This window comes from Mixophyes fleayi, chromosome 11 (assembly GCF_038048845.1).
Source record: "Mixophyes fleayi isolate aMixFle1 chromosome 11, aMixFle1.hap1, whole genome shotgun sequence".
Classification (NCBI taxonomy): domain Eukaryota; kingdom Metazoa; phylum Chordata; class Amphibia; order Anura; family Limnodynastidae; genus Mixophyes; species Mixophyes fleayi.
This window is the reverse complement of record NC_134412.1, coordinates 85,065,773-85,086,525: the sequence shown is the minus strand read 5'-3', so window position 1 is coordinate 85,086,525 and position 20,753 is coordinate 85,065,773. Positions and strand designations below refer to the sequence as shown.

The following is a 20,753-nucleotide window of genomic DNA, read 5'->3' as shown; positions in this document are numbered from 1 at the left end:
GGAACAGTGTTTTACCCAGTGGTCCTGTGAAATACAATATATTCTTTAATAAAGTTGTGTAATTTCCAGACTATTGTCTACTCTTCAAAATATCTGGCAGTAGTTCTTTCACACATCCAATGTAAACGCACACCATGGCAAGAAACTATAAGCGATTTAATTCATAGATTAATAGACGAGTTAATGAGCTCTCTTTATTATACTGTCATGGGACGCTCGTGCTTCATCTAAATTCATAATTGAATTTTAATTAAAACTTTAGCAAGCAGTGCAGATTTAATGAATCTGCCATCTAACACCCAGGGTACAGTGCCCAGGTACTTGAATTGAAACAGCTGCATAACGACACCCTAGAGGCTTAGCTGGTGGCTTTCTAGAGCAGCACTGGAAATGATACGTGTTGTGTTTTACGATCATATTATTATGACACGCCTGTGTTCTATGTACTTTGTCCCGAAAGTAATATTTGCATTTGGTGGTAAGTCAAGTGATGTCAAAACTTCTTGTATACACTTTGTGCTGTCATCTGCTCAGTATTCATTGTGCCACGTGTCCTTATTGTGATTTAAAAGCCTTATAATTTACTATGTGGTGTAGATTATAGCACAGCAGTATGTAGGTGAGAGATGGTTTCTATCTGGGACAAACAAAGTAAATGATTGCTCGTGCAATGATCATCTTATTCACTAGGGGTCACTCTACTATTTAGGTAAATCCCCATAACCCCCTTGTAGTAGAGCTATTGTGTACCAGCTAATAAACTAATTATCCACACTTTCTTATATTTAATAACAAAACTAAACTTAAGTAGACACAGTAAAGTACTTCTAAACAAATACAGCACAGTGGTTTGCGTTAATACCTCACAGCGCTGGGGTCGTGGGTTCAGTTACAACCGTTGTCATCATTTAGCCCAACAAATTCCGTAGCGCTTTGCGATTGGTCCAATTTTTGTGGAATTTGTATGTTCTCCCCTTGTTTACATGAGTTTCCTCCCGCACTCCAAAAACATAGACTGATGCGAATGATTCCATATTCCCTGTTCAACGCTGAGTAATGATTCTATGGTGTTGTTCGTAAATTACCTTTCCAATTGGGGCCTGACCATAAAAAGGTCAAGAGCCAGTGTCATGCACACAGACATGATCGCTGTGCGCAGCTATGTTATAAAAGGTAACAAAGACGTGAATTTTATACATAGAAATCACTCAGCACCGCCTTTTATAGTCACTGTGAGGAGCACTTTGTTTCACAAAGGAAGTCAGTGTAATGACAGAAGCATCCAATGTAGATTTTAGGAATGGTTCTCCAAATTCTGAAAAAAAAGTCCAGAAAATTCCATTTAAAAGGTCCCATACCTATGTAATATGTTTAATTATTATTGTCCGCAGCACCATGAAATGTGGAAAACAAGATATACTTAAAACAGGGACATACAAGGTAGTCGAAATAAAAGCAGACATAAAATGACAGGGAAGGGAGGGCTCGGATTATTAGAGAGCTTACTTTCTAATTGAAATAAATGGAATCAGTTTAATTAAAGAATGATACTTCTTTTGAATCCGTTTCTTAGATGTACCTTTCTATAAAAGAACAAACTGTTTCAGTAATTAGGATAATGTTTGTTTTTCACAACTTATTAATACGTTTCATATGCTAATTTGCATTCCAACATCTTTCGGCATGCAAATTAATATATATGTAATCACTTAATTAAAAGAACAACAGCAAACAACATACTCTATTGTTGTTACAGAGGCGTGAGTCTATCTTATAGGTGAGCAGTAAAAACCACAACGGCAGCCATGTTGTTGCCTGAACCAATATTTAACCTATCATTTCACTAGGAACTGGAGACATCACTGAGGCGTGAGACATAGTCATCAGTGTGGTAGGAAGCGTGCTAGAAATCATATATTGTACAGCAGGGATTGTGCCGCTTTATGGTGACTTTCATTAGTACTTGAAGGCTCGGAAAAAATATTTTAAGCATTTCATATCTCAAAACATTTTAGAATCACAAAATCGGGACAAAATAACCCCCCACCTTGTTCTATCCAATCCCCGTCCACAAATGTTCGAATTGACGTTGAGCTCCACCCACTTAAGCCACACCCCTTTCACAGCCTGCAAAATGGCATGTCCTGCCAAATATCAGGACAGTTGGGATCTTTAGGTCATTTTACTTAGGCCTTGGGGAATCCAATTAGCTGCAACCATGCCGGAGACGCTTCACGACGGATATTTTTACAGAAATATCCGCACATTTTTTGCTTGAATCCCATAGAGGTGCGAGGAAGAATGAGCGGATATTTCTACCCTAGTAGCGGTAAAAGTGCGCAGCCGCGATGTTCCCCAGATCGCTAATTGAATCAGCCCCTTAGAACCTTTATTTAATATTCAGTCGTATTTAATATTCATCTGCTCTAAGGAGCAAAGATCATACGTCCCAGTACTATCTGTCTCATTTCATCTGAAAGGTATTTGTATATTCTTGTTTCTATCACTGATCTGCTGAATTAATGAATCTGGGCTTGGTTAATGAATTTTTGTTAGACTTGTTTTACATGAATTTATTAATACCAGGTAAATTCGGTCAGTGGGAGTGAGCAAATATCACTCGGGTAACGTGGGTCAAACGAATGGCTCCTTAATTTCTCTGTATATACAGTATGCATTTATTTCTATTAGTAGAAGCTGCATTGCTGTGTTCTCAATTAATGTAAAGCAACATATCGGCCATAGATCCCGAGGCAACAGCGCCCCCGGTGTCCAAAACATTCAAGGACACAGTAGAGATGCTCTTGTTTTTACTCGGAAAAATGAGCACATTGTAATAAATTGATAGAAGTATTCAGCGCGGCTAAGTGTATTCACATATATCCCAAAATAATATATATTGGGAAATTTAACAAAATATCAGCCGGCATATATCAAGTGCAAGAAGCAAATTACAAACATGTATGTATTTGTAAAACCAAAAAAGAAAATAAAGAACACTTATATTTGATTGACGGGTGAGTCCGTGTATTGTCTGTGTACTTCTATCAATTTATTACAGTTTTTCTCTTTTGGGAACATTTGTGTGGTTCCATTAGGAGGATTAACAGCAGCTGAGATTAACGCAGTTCATCACTGTTTACATCTTTTTCAAGACGAGCACATTAACATATACTTTTTAAGGAATTAGTGCTTCATTTATTTTTTAAGTCTTCCTTAGATTACAGTTTTACTCGTTATATTATCAAAAATGACGAATTTGCTCCTCTGGGTATGCGAAAACGTAACATAGAAACGTAGAATTTGACTTCAAAGTTGTGTTTTGTTTGTTTTTTTTTCCTGTGGGTTCTTTTCCTTTTTAAGCTTTTCAAGTTTTCCAAGTCTTAATAATAGCAGTGTATGTCCAATGCATTCTTGAATTATGTTACTTTGAGTCTGCATCACAAATAATGGGAAATTATAGGACCGCTCAGTGGTTAGCACAGTGGCTCAGTGGTTAGTACTTCTGCTTCACAGCACTGGGGTCACGATCTGGGGCTGGCTGGCAGACTTCAGCCTGGGGGGCAAGCACACAGCACTGGCCCATAAGTAGCGGTCTATCCTTAACGGGTTGTTTGCGGTACAGCATATATGTATCAGTATAGAAAAGAGGTTATTTTAGTGTTGCCTAATCCAGCGTTACATTTATTGTTATAAATGTAAATCTTAAATAATGAAAATAAATAATGCAACAAAAAACAAACCACCCTTTATATTTTATTTTATATGTTCCTTCCCTACTTTACAAAGCTGTCTGATTATAATCTGACACCCTGGCCAATCAATACTGTGGTGATCACACTCACACACAGTAATTTGTTGCTACAGGGCCCCTGTAGTATAGGAGAGGAGCTCTGAGCACTGTCATTAGAGAAGCGCGGTGCAGGCAGTCTATGCAGTCACTCTATCAGTGGATGACACAGCCATATCGAGTAGTATATGATGCTGCCTGCACCGCGTTCGACCACTGGACCACCAGGTTCTCTCCCTCCACAGCTTACCTTTGTGGGAGTAGATGCTGTCTCTCAGCGGTTACACATCCCCGGTGTCTGCTGCCTGCTGATCTTATGCTACGTTGCTGCTTGGCTGGATCCTGGAATGTTGGGGTCCTGTTTGGATAAAAGAGAGTTATTATTCACCTTCTCAAAAGTTGAGCTGTGAGTGAAGAATCTCCATCCCCACAGCCAGACGGAAATTAAATCAGTAGCTTTATCTGTTTAATAAACAGGCCTACTTACACCCAATCAGATCCAGAATTTAATTAATAGCATTTAAGTGTAATGTCTATTTCCCTCCATATAGCCCCGACATCAAATTAATAGCACCCATGTTTAATAAGTAGGCCTCCTTCCCCCTAACCAGCCCGACATTAAATTAAAAGCCTCCTTCTCCCCAAGCTATCCACTATAATACATTAATAACATTCCCATTTACAAAACAAACATTCCCCCTCTTGTCTCTAGCCCCCCCTTTTCATCAACCACCTCTTGTCTCCAGCTCCCACCATTTCATCAGCTCCATCTTTCTACAGCCCCCCCCTTTTCATCAGCCCCCTCTTATCTCCAGTCTCCCCTTCTCATTAGCCCGCCCTTCTCATCATCCCCCCATTCATTTAATTAACTGAGCGCTCCGGAGCTTTTTTTTTTCTTCTTTCTGTAACTTCTTCCACGCCAGCTCCTCTTGTTTCCTGTGATCCTGCAGCGCCCTGACGTCATTTTTTTTCACGTCGGGACGCTGCAGAGAGCTGATGCGCCAGCTCTCTGTCACTATTCAATGTAGTGCTGCGGTAACGAGCGGTCGGGTTTTGCGCACCTCTTCCATGCTGAGCAGGCAGCCCAAAATGTTCCCGGAGGGCACATGCCCCCCTGCCCCCGGCCCAGCCCGTCCCTAATCATGAGTTCGAATCCTGACCATGGCCTTATCTGTGTGGAGTTTGTATGTTCTCCCCGTGTTTGTGTGGGTTTTCTACAGGTTAATTGACTGCTGACCAAACATTTTTATGTGTGTGTGGGGTCATGTGAATGACAAATACCTGAGCCGCGAGCTGAAATCCAGCTACAAATTACCGTATTACATGTATTAGTTTTTCCGCGGCTGGATTTTCGGCGATCCCGCCCACAATTGAATATGCCCCTTGAAGTCTTGGCTGATGAATTTTGTTATGTAACCCATACACCCATGCACCATTTTAGTAACACTTTTCTGAATCATTTCTATTTTATTAATATAATTTTGGAGATGAGGCCTCCAGAAGAGCAGGTGAGGACGTATAAACTGTCATTATAATCTCCCTCTTCCTGCTACTATACTGTATTGTAGTCAGAACTCCAAAATCTGCTCCCTCGTCACCATTTATTCTCTATCTGCTTTCAAATGTTCGTGTCCCACATGCATTATTTTACTTTTTTTTTTTTTTATGTAATTCATAGCACCTATTACATTTAAGAAACTACACTATAGTCCATTTCTTTTATGTTCTCTAAATTACTACACATTTGTTTTACCCATTTTGGGGCATCAGTCCTTACCCCGCCATTGCTCCCACAAACTATATCTATTTTATATAATGGTATTTTGTTTGTTTTGTAGGAGCGAAAAGATTAACCAACAGAGCGACCCTATGGTATGTGCCGTTATCTCTAACAAATGTGGACAAAGTCATTCAAGTTCCTCCGATACAGGTAATTTTTGCTCATAATCGGTGCTCAACGTCTTAGTTTGTTGGAGGTTAATTGGTACAGTATATTAACGGTTATGTTGTCTGGAACTATTGAAAATAACAGAGGGTTGATAGAGGTTGTCTTGGGGTTGCATTCGTAAATGTACTAGTTTCATATAGAAGGATGTCATATTCTGTGTATTACAAATACCAGTGTTATACGTTGTTGGGACCATAAATATTTTGCTATCTCTGATATATAATCTCTTCAGTATTTACTGGCCAATATTGAGAATTATAGGGCCCACGCAAATATGCAGATTTTGTTTGTAGCTTTTGCCTAAATTAGCAGACTGATGGGACATGTGTTGGCCCTAAAACAATTGGCCTAGATTATCAGAATCCTGAAGGACCAGAATTGGCCATCAATGCATAACATTCTGAATTTCGGTGTCCTTTGTTTGTAGTTGCCAAGCAACAGGTATCGTGGGCCATCTAAAGATCCTTTATGTGTGTAGCTAAATTAGGTACAGTTTTGGCCATTCATCAGTTGGGCCAAGTGTTCAGATCTCAACAAGTCATTTTGTAACATCAGGAGCAGGAGATTGCTCATGATGAAGGGAAGGGGAATGGAATCACAACAGATATGGTCAGAACGGATAGTCAGCCATGTGGGGTCAATAGTAGGAGATGCATGAACAGGACACAGTCACAACAATGGCTATCTCGGTGTCCTCTTGCACATATTGTCATGTTTCCATAGGTTCAGGTTTCAGGACAGTCCAGCTCTCCAACAGATGCATACTAATCTTCCCGCCGAAAGCTGGTTCAAAACTGGTCTATTTACATTACACACACAATACCATTATGATCATTTATTCCCTATAATCCATATCTTGCATACGCAAGTTGCAATCTTTTAGGCGATTAAACCGGACGTCTGAGGATAAATAGGGGATTAGAATGAAACCAAACATGATATGTTTCCTGTATCCTGAACCTTTGATCTCAATAAAGTGCTTTTAACATTATTATATTTAACTATAAACTCTATTACATTTGATTATAAACGACTGTGTATTGGAACTATTTTTAAGGTGAACTATTTACAAGTAAATGTGTCAGCGTAAGTGTGCATTATTTATCGTGCAATTGCGTCATAACAAGTGTCGTACTGATTGCAATCGCACGGTAAAACAATATTAATCAATATAGTTCACTTCATCCAATTATTTGACTTTGACTCAGTGTACACAAGACAGACAGGACTGAAAGAGAGACAGTTAAGTCTTAAGTTAAAGTCCATATACCACTGCTGGTAACCTCATAGTATCAAAATAAATAAGTGTGCAATGCAATCATAAAAGAGGCAATAGAGACTAGGCTTCCTGACAAACTGAATGACTGCCATGTCTTTTTCTACGGAAGATGGATTATTTTACAGCCTAATGAAGGTATCAGTAAAAACTGCCACTACTTCCTACCAATGTAAAGGTTATCCAACCCCTATCCCAGGAGAGGGGTTTCTGTCCAGAGCCATTAATTAAGACGCATACGTCTTACCCTCCAACTCAGGGGCCCCATGTGTGTTTTGTCTTTAGCCTATGTAATTCTAGATTGTGTCACTTCCTGGCTGAAAGGGTGAACTGTATATTACATCAAAAACGGTTCTGCTATGGATATCTCTTGGCCTGAGTCTACCTAACCTAGGGAGCAATATTCGCACCTGTGAGGGTGCCACAATTCTAATCAAGCTCGAGGTACAGTACCCTGATGCTCACTACGGGGCTGACAAGTGGGCTAAGGAACCACAGCTAAACTAGGACATTATGTGTTTGTACATGATGATAATAATAATATAAATACTAGTAACTAATGCTTGTAGGACCCAATAATGATAACAACTTGGAGCAAGCGTATATAAGCGCAGGAGATTGGCATCTTGAACATTGATTGTCTTTGTCACATGGACATTTTTAATTCCATGTGTGACATCACTATATAGAAAGCAGAGCGTGCGTTTATTTTTCTGGGTGCCAAATCGTTCAAAGGTAAACCCCGTTCTTTGTACCTGTAGCGTGGGGACATGTGTTTCACCATGGAGGGGAAAAACAAATCCTTCTGCAAAAACACCACAACATATGCACCGATGTGGATTTACCCGTAATAGAGATGACAGAATGTTTGGACTTAGCTGTGGGTACAGGAAATTGTGGAACGGCTTTGGAATAAATCCTCGTGCAGCAGCTGCTAAAACGGATCCACGAATTGGCAGATGCATTGCTCCTAACACAGTTAATATTTCAGACGCTAAGGAGTCTCCAGAGATAACTATGGAGGATAATTATGTAACCTATAAAATCCTTTGTTAACTCATTCACTACTGTCGCGCAGTAGATTTTCTTCTCCCCAGTGTAACCCGTTTTACGCCAGCTTGTGTGAACATCGCTCTCCTTTACCAGACCATTTGCCCGTTGCACTTCACAACGTATATCTGAATTGTAGCTCTTTCTCTTCTATACATTCCAATCTGTTGCCTAGAACTTCAAAAGAATTTTTTTGTAATTCGTAGCTGTGCACAACTACATACCATATAGACATTCCTCATGGTGTTTTACATCAGGAAAACATGAATACAACGATTGGACTAGTAAATGTGTCATTCATATTTGCATTACAATAAATTATTTAAATGCATTGATGCATCCCAATATATGCTACTGTAAATAAAATTGAATATTCAGGACTCAGTCAATACATATCTAGGAGTCATTGGACCTTTGAAGCAGGCAATGCATTTTTAATATCTCCTCTAATTTAGCAGCCTAAATTTAAATGAGCTATTTTTGCACAGTGGATCATTTTTGGTTCAACCAGGACTGTCTTATAATAAAATGAAATGTAATACCACGGGAGGTGAATCTAAGTTTTCAATTTGGTACTTTTACACTGTCAGTATGTTTGATTCAGGGGCTAATCAATATTTATACCCGAGCAGAAATTATTTTAGTAAATCTGTCAATCGGTATTTGCTATCGGGAGCCAAGTGCATCATTAAGAGAACACTTGATATCGGAGAGGATAAAAGCTTTTCAGCGACAATGAAAAGGCTGCATGTAACTCGAGCAAGTCGGCACAGAAGTTTAATTTTATATTTCAGCCGGAAAATGGGCAAATTAATTGCATAATTGAGCTGAGCAGAGTGAGAAGGATTGTATTTCTGGGTTAGAGAAGAGATTTCAGACTAGAGGGCTTGTTTGATTCTGCATTATTCAGAGTTGTATAGCTGAATAAGCGTTTCAGAAAATTAGTACAGTATATGGGAATTAAATCACCCCATTGGACAATATGTCAGAGATGTGGTTCATGAACCACAGGATTCCAGTTTTAATGAGCCTCTGACTGGCAGTGCATGTAGTCCTACAATAACTGGATATCCAGAGTTGATCAATGCAGCCCCCAAATGAATCAATTAGTTACCACTAATCATCAAGTTAATTTTCCTAGGAGAGGTGAGTTTACTTTGCTGAAACCTCTGTGTCCCAACTTTGTCAGGCTGGAACTTGGGGTTAATAAACAGGTCAAGCTTGGGAAACCCATAGATCTCTTGCTATGTACTAAGGTACATCTATATAATAGACCATTCACCATGTATTCATGTTGTCTTGCTATGTGTATAACTGATTGGCCACTGGTTTGCATCGTTTTATTGATGATGTCAGCACAGTGGCGAAGTGATTTGACCCTAGTCCAGTGTTGGCTAACCTGTGACACTACAGGTGTTGTGAAACTACAAGTCCCAGCATGCTTTGCCAATATGTAGCAGTTTATTGCTGGAAGGGTATGCTGGGACTTGTAGTTTTACAACACCTGGAGTGTCATAGGTTAGCCAACACTGCCCTAGTCTATCTCTCTGTCTGTCTGTCTGTCTGTCTGTGTGTGTATGTTAGGAAATTTAGACTGTAAGCTCCAAAGGGGCAGGGACTGATGTGAATGAGTTCTTTGTACAGCGCTGCGGAATTAGTGGCGCTATATAAATAAATGGTGATGATGATGATGTCACTTTTATTTTGGTGGTGCAAAAAATATTGCAGCTCCAATCCTTGTTGAAAGGACAAATATACAATTAATAAACAATACATTAGGAAAAAATGAACATTAAATGCTACTTATTTTCTCTGAGTTTTGACTGCAGCATCCCTCCATCATAAACCACACTAAGCACATCACATTCTTCAAGTAGATATTGCTGATGTGGGTAAAAAAAAACTTAAATGGTAAAGGTTAGCATGTCGGTTATTTCACATAAAGCTTACAGCTGCATGACTGATCATATGCTTTGTTTTATATCTCCAATTTGTACATGGCATTTGCGTTACTAGGGAAACCACAAGCGAATCTCACAGGTTTATGATGGTTTAGGCTTCTGTCCTCTACCCCTTCTCTCTTTCTCCTGTCTAGAGTGAATCTTCAGATCATGCAAAAATAAGTATCTCATCAGCTTTCAGTAATGGTATGTGATGGGCAGCATGCCAATGCTTCTGTTATTTCGGGCATGTTAAATAGCTCCGTAATACACAATCAGTTGATATACAGAATGATTGCAGAACATTTTTTCGTCATAGTGGACCCAGATCTGTGGATGTCTCCGTAATGAAAGGACCCTGACCCTAACCTCTAACAGTCTAATACTAGCGTCCCTCTCCAGCCTACTGACCTTTTTCTCTGCAGCCTAATCCTGACCTCTGCTACCATAAGTGTAAACCCACCTCCTCTTACCCCCAAAACCTGATCAAACCTCCTTGAAATCTAAGCTCTATTTCCCCAGGGTTATAGCCTCTCCTGGTCATCTGATGACCGCTTGCTGTTCACGTCAATGTCTGATTCTCTTTCAAGAAATTATTCCCAAGATCAAAGGCCGTGCTATTTGGCAAACCATTTTGTTGCTGAACCATTGGATCACAAGAGAGAATGTAGATCCCATATACATTAATGACCAATTGTGATCTACTTACTGAAAATGTAGACCCAAAATTAATGAGGCCCTTGCAGTCTGTCAGAGTAAAGACCTACATGATTGTGGTGTAGTGATCAAGGGCACAAGCTAGGAGGAATGGGGTGTATTATCTTGCCAAATAATGGCTATTGTACACATTTCTATGTTGACTGAAACAGATGTTTCCAAAGTCTTGTCAGAATCTAGTTATCATGAAAGACATTTTCCCATGAAAGTAATTTTTTTTTCCTCTTTCTGATTTTTTTTTTTTATTTGTTAACAACTGCTCCCTATTCCCAGTGGCTATCTAGTACTTTAAAAAGGAAGGTTTCCCTTTCCATTGTAGCTTTATTGACCTGTTACTAAAATATATTCATATTATATTTGATACTTTAAAGCTACCATTACGACTTGGTGGAAATGGCCAGCTACCGTTTGTGTGGAGTCCATGCTCTTCAAGCAGATCCTGGAGCATTGTGACTCAGAGAAGGTCTGTAAGTCCGAATGTCGGGATAGGATGAGTGTGTGCGCCTCGTCATATAGACTTCCCCGGAACACTGGCTGGAGACCTGCCTGCTCCATAACCTGTAGCAGTGAGGCCCTGACGTTGATGACGTTCCCTCCATTGTCATGGAACCTTTGAGATGGAACCTCCATTGGTGTCCTCCTGTAAGGCACGTGAGCAACTTCTAGTGTAATTTTCAGTCATTTTGTATTTATTTTTGTAACCAAATAAGCTTAATATCCCCTCAACCAGCCTGTCCCTCGATTCTCAAAAAATGTTTAGGTTTACAACATGTACTTTTTTTAGCCCTGTTTTTTTTTCCCAGCTCACCAGACTACAACTGCAGTGTCTGATTACATATGGATAAGGGGACATTGTAGCTCATTGTAAATATGTATATTGTTTATTTTTAATATTGCAGTGAATTTGTTATTCATTGTTCTTAAAGTGATGTCAGGTGGGTTATGGGTAAGGATCAAGTTCCAGGACACAGGCTGACGGCTATCATATATGGAGGTGGTGAAGGCCAATTAGTATCCATTGTCCTCCACAGGAATAGTCCAGACATTTTGTCTGCAACCCAATAGGGGAGCTTCCGTGGAAGCACAGCTCATCTCCACTCCCCCCTCCAACCCCCTGATCCAACACCCACAAATTTTTAAGAGGGAGAGAGCCAGGGGTTTGCCCAGGGAGGCAAAGCACTGTGAAAATGTGACCCCCCCTGCATATAAAGAACCACTCAAGGGGAGGAGAGATTGTGCATACTGTGGATTGATTCCTGGAAGGCGCAAGGTCTGGTGTTGAGTTGCCGTTCTTTACAAGTGGACTACATCTGCAGATCCATGAGACTTCAAGTCAGGACAGCCAGGGTACTGTTACTCCTTAAGCTAGTGGGGTAAGGGACAGATGATGTGGTAAACCTGCCTGGCATTTATTTACTGTGTGTATATAATATTCTAGTAATTGTTTTTATCACAATAAATGTACTGTTGTACTTTTCTAACTTCATTTGCCCGAGTGACTATAGGGTAGGTACTGGGTAGGCTTCCCTGGCATAGTAAGGCATCCCTGGGTGGCCAGCCAGCATGACGTGGGTAGAATTTGGGCCAGAAACCCTGGCATCTTCACAATTTTCTTGGCTCATGATGCAGAGGCTTGTATGTTGTTCCTATAGCACAGAGAGGCGCTTTCATGATTGTCACAATATGACTACTAGATAACTGAGCACTCTGAGCATCTGGCATCTAGAACAGAACTCCCTTATGTGTATGTTATGTAATTGAAATATTAGATGCTGTGATCCGGAGTTTATTTTTTATTTTTTTTCACCCAGTGTCAATTTTGCCAAGGAAAGCAGCGATTTAACTTGATCGCTTTTCAAATAAAGTACTGTATAACACTGCCTCTACAGGTAGGAGAATAACTGCTCAAAAGGGATTTGGGTCCAGCACACTAGTCAGTGGCGCACGCAGGGGGGGTTTCTGAGTCTCTAGAAACCCCCCCCCTGTGCTAACTAAGTGGCCACTGTCCTATACAGCAGCCGCGGCGCTGTCAAAGAAGCGTCCGCGGCGGTGCTGTATTGTATTGTATGTAGCGCTCTCTCAGGTTTTTGTTTTTGTTTTTTGGGGTCGGCGGGGAGAAACCCCCCCCCCCCCCGACAATCCTCCGTGCGCCCCTGCTAGTTGTGTAGGAAGCACTGCCAAGTTTTAGACAACTTTTAGAAAACTAAGCCCTAATGAATTTACATTGATGAGAACAGCAAACGGAGCTCGTCTTCAACACTCAACAGTCGGGCCACGTCTCTGTGGAGTGACAATTGTACTGTTTCCACTATTCATATTTTCACAAGTGTCCGTCAATGCGGAAATGTAATTATGGGGCAGCACGGTGGCTTAGTGGTTGGCACTACTGCCTCACATCACTGGGGTCATGAGTTCAATTCCCACCCATGGCCTTATCTGAGTGGAGTTTGTATGTTCTCCCTGTGTTTGCGTGGGTTTCCTCCGGGTGCTCCGGTTTCCTCCCACACTACAAAAATATACTAGTAGGTTAATTGGCTGCTATCAAATTGACCCTAGTCTCTCTCTATGTCTGTCTGTCTGTGTATGTTAGGGAATTTAGACTGTAAGCTCCAATGGGGCAGGCACTGATGTGAGTGAGTTTTCTGTACAGCGCTGCGGAATTAGTAGCGCTATATAAATAAATGATGATGAAATGTAGACACAGAATGATTTCATGTTCTTGTTTCCAAAGACTGTGAAGTGGCCTTGGGCCTCGAAATGCATCAGGAGAACAAATAAATGCACTTGTGTAAATAAAGAAGCGGTGCGATCCCGCATATTTTGCAGTTCTCAATGAGCACTCGAGACTGACATCTTGGCAGAGTTACTCTGTATTGTGTACTCAGATAATTGTAGACTCAACCTTTTTGTGTTGAATCAGATACCATCAGGACACTTTCCTAAAAATATCGACTGCCTATATTTGTCTGTGAGCTGCCTAAAATAGAGTGAGACGGTAATACCTTACGATTTAACAGAGCTGCAATAAAAAGTCAGGTTAAAACTGGTTTATATCTTTTAAATCTATTTATTTATCTGAGAGCTTCAATTTTGGGATTTAGCGGTCCTTTAAAGATATACATATGAATAATAGTTCTTCTGCAAACAACATTTGTTGCAAATAGTTTTTGAATGGAGAAAGAAATCTAAATGATTGTTTTGTATTATCAAATATTTAGAAACAGAGATTATTTATTGATGCAAAAAACAATGGAAAATATTCACGTATTCCATGGTGTATCCAGACGGAATTTATTCTCTCTAATGATTTTTTTTTATTGTTAAACCTTAGAATAGTAATAAATCTGGTTTGGCAATGATAGAGTGTAACCAAATTCTTTCTTGTAGAATTCTCAAATCCATGTCTGTTTTTTTTAGTCCCAGTCTGATCATTTGTTGTTTTTTTTTGTTTTTCTTTGGCCAGTTAAATTCCATTTTCCATCACAACATTTACTTGATAGCTAAGCAGAAAAATGCTCTTTGGTGGAAAATCGGATTAAAATTTTCCACTGCTGTAAACACTGGGGATATGTGTATAACTGCAAATCATGTCACGTGTGGTTCAATTATCACCACGTGTACATCCTGTGATCTATCCGCATCTTTCCACTACAGCTAAATATATTTTACATTTACTTGTATCAGCTTAGTGTCAGAAGACTAATTAAAAAGATCTTCGTCGAAGAACTTAGGTTGATTATGTGTTAATAGGGTGGGGGGTGGGGGGCTGCTTTTGTGATATGTCCGTTGCATTTTATCATTCTAACGGATTTAAAGGTAAATCGTTCCCATTAACTTTGTTTAATTTTGTCAGTTACAATAAGCCTTTGTTTTCTTGAGAATTTTTATACCATTCCTACTCTAGAAGTGCTTATCGTTTTTGATCTTGGAGCAGGGGTGCACGGAGGATTGTCGGGGGGGGGGGGGGGGGGTTTCTCCCCGCCGACCCAAAAAAACCCCCCAAAAAAAACAGAGAGAGAGCATGCGCAGCAGCTCCGTTTCGCCAGCGCTGTCCTATACAACAGCCGCGGCGCTGTCTAAGAAGCGTCTGCGGCGGACGCTTCTTTGACAGCGCCGCGGCTGCTGTATAGGACAGTGGCCACTTAGTTAGCGCAGGGGGGGGTTTCTAGAGACTCAGAAACCCCCCCTGCGTGCGCCACTGCTGGAGCACTAATCTTGTGTCCCGATCCTCGTTGGTGTTATGTGGCATGTGTTCAAAGAAGTTAGTGTTGTGTACAATGAAAACAAAAACTTTGGTTAAAGCTGTGGTTCCCAAACTGTGCCCTACAGCTCGCTACAATCTCACAGGGGTGCCACTACCAGGGCCGGTGGTAAGCAAGGCAGGGGACTACTTGGTAATTATTTTGGCTTTGGGGTGCCTTTAAAAAAAAACACTTATGGAGACCTTAAGGGGGGAATTCAATTCCCCCGAATTTCCGCGGCGTTAAAACTAGCGAGCTGCGAGCAATAAAACTGTGTTGAAACTACCATAATAACGCTAATAAAGCCCATTGTTACCGTAATAACGTTAATAATGCACAGGCTGCGTTACTTTTGCTCGTAAGGCGGCCAATTGAATTCCCCCCTCAAACTGAGAGGGTTTGGGATCCACTGGGTTAAAGGTAAAAGCAGATAGGACAGTTTCCTGGAGACCAAGGGGGTGTACTCTTTGTATAAGAAGAGTGGTCAACAGTGGCAAATGCAACAGAGAGGTTCAGGAAAATTAGATGCAAGTAGTGGCCTTTAGTTTTAGTAGTGATTAAAGCATTTACCGCCTTAGGCTGGGTACACACTACAGGTTTTTCAGCTGATGATCGTGCCAACCAGACGATAAACGACCGTTTGGCCCAATATCACATTAGTGTGTACGCTCCCACAATCAACAATTATCGTTCCAAAGCACATCGTATCAATTGAATTTATAAGCAGACTAAAAATCTCTGTAAACGATGGAATGATGTTGTTTCAATTCTGCAGTGTGTCTGTACTCGCGACCATCTGCCCGACAATCTGCCGATAGTTCCTTCCAACAGCGGCGCCTTTCTGGGCTTGAATTCTTACATTTATGATGACGTCTCTTACGTCTCCCACGTGGTGCGTTGTCTAAACGCGAAGCACATGGAAATAGTGGTCTGGTAATGGCGACTCAATAATAAACCTTAATCACTGAAGTCTCTGTAGAGTGTCGGGAAAAGAAGCCAAGAGGAAAAGATCTCTGGACATACTTCCTAATGATAGATTTTCAGGGGGTGAGGGAAGAGAGAAACCATAAAAGAAGTTCTGTAAATATGCCCTACATTTTTGGGAGGCATAACTCCCCTGGACATGCCATTTTTTTTAATAGAGATCTGAAGGACTGCATCAAATGACCATAAAATCTTATGGTAATCTTATTTCCTGTTTTTATTTATTTTTCCGTTAAGGAAATATGTCAATATGTCCTGTAACTAAACAAAGGTGAGGCATGCTGATGTATCTTGCCACTCACCTCTTCTGACAGCTGCTTGATGCCGTTGTAGTTTAAGAAACAAACAAGCGACAACCGAGCTGTAGGCAGAGATCAGCGGTGATTAATCCCAGAAGAGTTCACAGACGGAATTGTGAGAAATGGTTGTTGCTATGGGAACCATGAGATAGTCAGATTACCTGGCTAGGTGTTGGCTGTCCAGCCGTTGAAGTGGAACACTTTGGTTAAAAGGAAGCCTGTGTGGTCACATGGTCCGGTGAAGGGAGGGGGGGGGTTTGTATCCACCTGATGGGCCAGTTTTTTATTAAAGTAACTTCCCACCAGTTGTAGGGGTTTTCCTGCTCCCGTTGGAGCCTTGTGGGACCAACTTAGGAAAATATATTCTCTGCAACCCTGTATGTGGTTGTCTTCCTGTATCCATGTGGGGTAGTATAGGGCTGGGGCATTTTCGACCCACAGAATAGCTGCTCTGTCATATAATACTTGGTAAGTGGATCAGTTCGACTTCTTATTCTATGATTAAGTGGCAATCTACTGTATCATGGCTTAATAAGAAGACATCTGTCAATCTGCTGTCTGCATCCGCTTGTAGAAGAAATAAAGCCAGGCTTTGAAATGAACATATATCAAAGATTCTGTATTATTTAGCTGAATAACATAGTTGCCAACTGTCCCCAATTTCTGGGACAGTCCCAGCATTAATATATTTTTTTTCTGAAAATGTATGTATATGTATATCTCTGTTTTTCAGTAATGACCCAAGCTTGGTGACATTGCCCGTCTCTGATGGCTGTATATGTTAATATGTATAGAAGATGAATATTTAATATGCAAAAAATCACGTTGTGATCAAATTTAGATATTGATTGTGATTTTAATGCTCCAACACGGGCTTCGATTCATCGGCTCTGCAGTAAAGTGTCCCTGGAACCGCTTTAATTAGGGACTAATATATATGAATTTACTTTAGTGTTTCGCCTGCAGCAGTCTGCCATGTTAGGAGGGAGGAGCTTCTCCTACACAGCAGGCAGAGAGTGACTGACAGTTGTCAGACTTGCTTTGCAGAAACGCATTGTGTGGACTGGTCTCTTAATATACGGGGACAAGGCCAGTGGTTTTAAAGCATCTCAAATAACTGAACACTCAGCTTTGTGACTTGCATCAGATCCTGTTCCGACACTGTCTGAAAGATGTTGGAGGATGTCAATTTTGGGGTATAATGGACCATTAAAAATAAAATCCATTATGTTTATATTTACCCAATATGTTCATACTCGATTCATGATATTTCTCTGGGATGGTGGTGTCTGGGTTCAGACAAATTTAATGCACAGCTGTGACTGCGAGTTTTTTGTTTTTCTTTGAAGTTTTCACACCTTGTTTTCTTTTGTAAATGTGTTTTTCTTCAATAGTCACAAGGCTGACAATGTGTTATTTATTTTCTATTGGCTAAAAATATCAACTGCGCAAATTATTTCTTGAAAGAAGTGTGACAGTACTACAGCTGTGAGACTCCGAATGTTAACTTTTTATACTGTTAGACTTGTTATGAAGATGTATAGGCAACCTTTTAGCCGATACAACTGATGCACATTCCGTAGTTACTATGGGAACCTCAGTAGCCAGACCTAACCTCACTAAACTGAGTCACAGGTGGCTAAATAGCAGGATTGCTGGAACTGTTGTAACAGGTTCCTTCCTGTCCAGGAGTAATGGTCTTGTATAGGATGCAGAGTCGCAGTAGCAAGCTTAATTCCCACATTGATTTGATGGGAGCTTCATAACACTAGTCTGTGCTGCTTGGAGGACCCTGCTACTTCCACTACATAACTTTCCGTTTCTACTTCTGTTTCAATCCTTCATCATGGCATTATGCTAGACACATCCAGCCTTGTCCTCCCTGACATAACCACACAAATGGACTGGTTACTGCCTTCTGCAAGATACGTGCATTAATCTCCTGAAATACTCTGTGCTGCTGCTAACATTCACTTGATGTTATTGGCTACAGGTTGTTCTATCCCTCCCACATTACTAAGGACTTTCCAAATGTGCAGGAATTTTAGATAGAATATAATAAGGTGCTGACAGCCTAGTCAAACGCACTTTAAAAATTCTGCCCTGTTCCGTGATATCATCCAAAGGGATCACAATCAAATTTGTGTTCAGTTTGTCTTACAATTTAGAGCAATTGACTCGTGTTCTAAAATATATCCCGAAAGTTTGTGAATGGTGAACTGCACAGTATGATTGTGTAATAAAGAAAAAATCTTATTTCTAGTATGAAAAGAAGGAGCGAGAAGCAGAGGGAAGGAAGAGATATGAAGATCAAAAATTGGAACGTCTGGAAACCAAAGAGCGGAATGGCGAATTCATTGTACCGGTCGTTAACCCAGGTAATGTGATGTATACTGTACTATTCTTATAGCGCAGACATGATTGTTGGATTTCTAAAGCACATTACTGCAAACTGAAGCGGTCTTACGGTATGAATACAGTGTTTTATGAATCAGTTATGTAATATCTTATTTTTGTTATTTTTTATTATTATTTTTTACTTTGTTTTTTAGCTGACTCTACTGCTCGTAGAGGAGGAAGGAGAATCGTCATTATTAACATTATTTTTAATATTTATTGGTATACCGCCAGCATATTCTTATCTGTGTGTAGTTTGTATGTTCTCCCCGTGTTTGCGTGGGTTTCCTCCGGGTGCTCCAGTTTCCTCCCACACTCCAGAAACATACTGGTACGTTAATTGGCTGCTATTAAATTGCCCTTAGTCTCTCTCGGTCTGTGTGTGTGTGTGTATTAGGGGATTTAGACTGTAAGCTCCAGTGGGGCAGGGACTGATGTGAGTGAGTTCTCTGTGCAACGCGACGGAATTAGTGGCGCTATATAAATAATTAGATGATGATGATGATTCCGTAAAGCGTTAAAATTGGGAACAAACACAGTAATCAGACTAGACCGGGTATTACAGACAGACAGCACTAAGAGGGCCCTGCTCACATATGGGACTGGTCTGTCTTTCCTTACTGCTAGGAGATGTTGGGTGTCTTGGAGCATTATGTAACTCACTCTCACTCTCTGTCACTGGAAATGGCTGTGATGTGTGAAATTAGCAATCAGTAGTCATCTTTTCATCTCTGGAAAGGGGGCTGCAAAATCAGGGGCATAATGTTCCCCTCCATTAAAGTAATATTTAGCTTTTTTTTTTCAACTGACATTAAATAGCCTCAGAGAGTTAGGGGTAATCAAGAGGACCAATCACAAGCTGTAATCTCTTGATCGTGGCTTGCGATTGGTCCTTCCACTGACACATACGCGCACAAACACCACACTTCTGACTGCAGGGCGGGCCACCTTCGCAAAATATTGTCCTTTTTAATTGAGCTTTAAACAACACTTGTTCTTAAAAAAAAAAAAAAAAAAAAGCCTATTTTTTTAAAGTTATTGTAAATTTAAACTACATCAAGTATTCTTTAGTTTTCCATGATAATTTAGCTACAGGGGGCGCTGTTCCATTAGAGTCTATGGCTGAACATTATCATTACCTTATTTGAGGCAAGTTAGTCTGACGGTAATTGTTGGGCAGCCGTGGACTGTGTCTGAAAAATGACAGTAGCTGGCTTAGGGATAGCACCTGTTTAAATTTATCTCTATGTAGAACAATGAGCACAAGGAAGTGTAAAGCAATTAAGTATAAAATACAAAATATAAAACACTCGTTCTCTGCAAGGGCAGCTTCACATTATTAAATCATGTTCGCGTAGCGATCTTACCCGCCTTGGAGATAAGGAACAAGTTCTCCCTGTATAATCCCAGCTCTGATTCGGACAGCCGGTCTATGCTGTCCTCTTAGGACCTCGTTTAGAGATACACAAACATCCATTTGCCCGGTGTAGTTTAAGCCCGATACAATTTTACGAGCTGATGATGACAGTCGTATCTGTTCTCTGGACATATCTATACTCTGGGCCTAAGGTTGGACTTCTCTTAAGAGATCTTAAAATAAAGACTTAAATACGCTGGCGCATCTTTGCTCCTACACAAAAGGTGCATATTTACATAGAAACCATAATGAGGACATAAGTGCCAATGTTTCTCATGTAAAGAAACGTAACAGACTGCAAGGTCATTGCTTGGTGAACTCTTTCTAGTTTCCAGTACAGTTACTAATGATTTTCAATGCCAATATGTAGAGAAGTAAGCTTCTGTTACAGAAAAACTTGTAGCATATGTTGTAAAATTCAAATAAGCTTCTACATTTATAGCTGAAGGCTTCAAGTCAAAAGATAAGTGTCTGTATTGCTAGGAGAGACATCATGTTAGATGGTGGAAGGTGCAGGGTCCTCCCAACAGCACATTGTAGTGACACGAGCCTACTGTCCAACTGGGGCAGGAAGATTGTTTCCTAGAGCGGTTTGATTGACACCACAAAGTTCATACAACTAGCTTATTCATGCTATGAAGACAAGTCTGATTTACGTAACTCAAGAACTTCTTTGAATAAGTCCGTTGTGTTC

General features: G+C 40.4%; 1 protein-coding gene and 1 long non-coding RNA gene across 9 annotated transcripts in view; one reads left to right on the top strand and one right to left on the bottom strand.

Annotated features, from left to right (window-relative positions):
- Nucleotides 1–20,753, bottom strand: part of LOC142106976 (uncharacterized) — a 260,709-nt gene that overhangs the window by 98,431 nt on the left and 141,525 nt on the right. The window contains exon 4 of one of the 5 annotated variants that reach the window (XR_012679835.1): nucleotides 224–1,315. The exons of the other annotated variants lie outside the window; for them this stretch is intronic. This is a non-coding gene — a long non-coding RNA (uncharacterized LOC142106976). Of the gene's footprint in view, nucleotides 1–223; nucleotides 1,316–20,753 lie in introns of those variants that run through there. 5 annotated transcript variants of the gene reach the window in all.
- Nucleotides 1–20,753, top strand: part of ACOT7 (acyl-CoA thioesterase 7) — a 133,256-nt gene that overhangs the window by 41,752 nt on the left and 70,751 nt on the right. For all 4 annotated transcript variants that reach the window (XM_075190061.1, XM_075190060.1, XM_075190062.1 and 1 more), the window contains 2 exons: nucleotides 5,629–5,720; nucleotides 18,509–18,623. In XM_075190061.1, coding sequence (XP_075046162.1) covers nucleotides 5,629–5,720; nucleotides 18,509–18,623 — 207 coding nt within the window. The remainder of the gene's footprint in view (nucleotides 1–5,628; nucleotides 5,721–18,508; nucleotides 18,624–20,753) is intronic.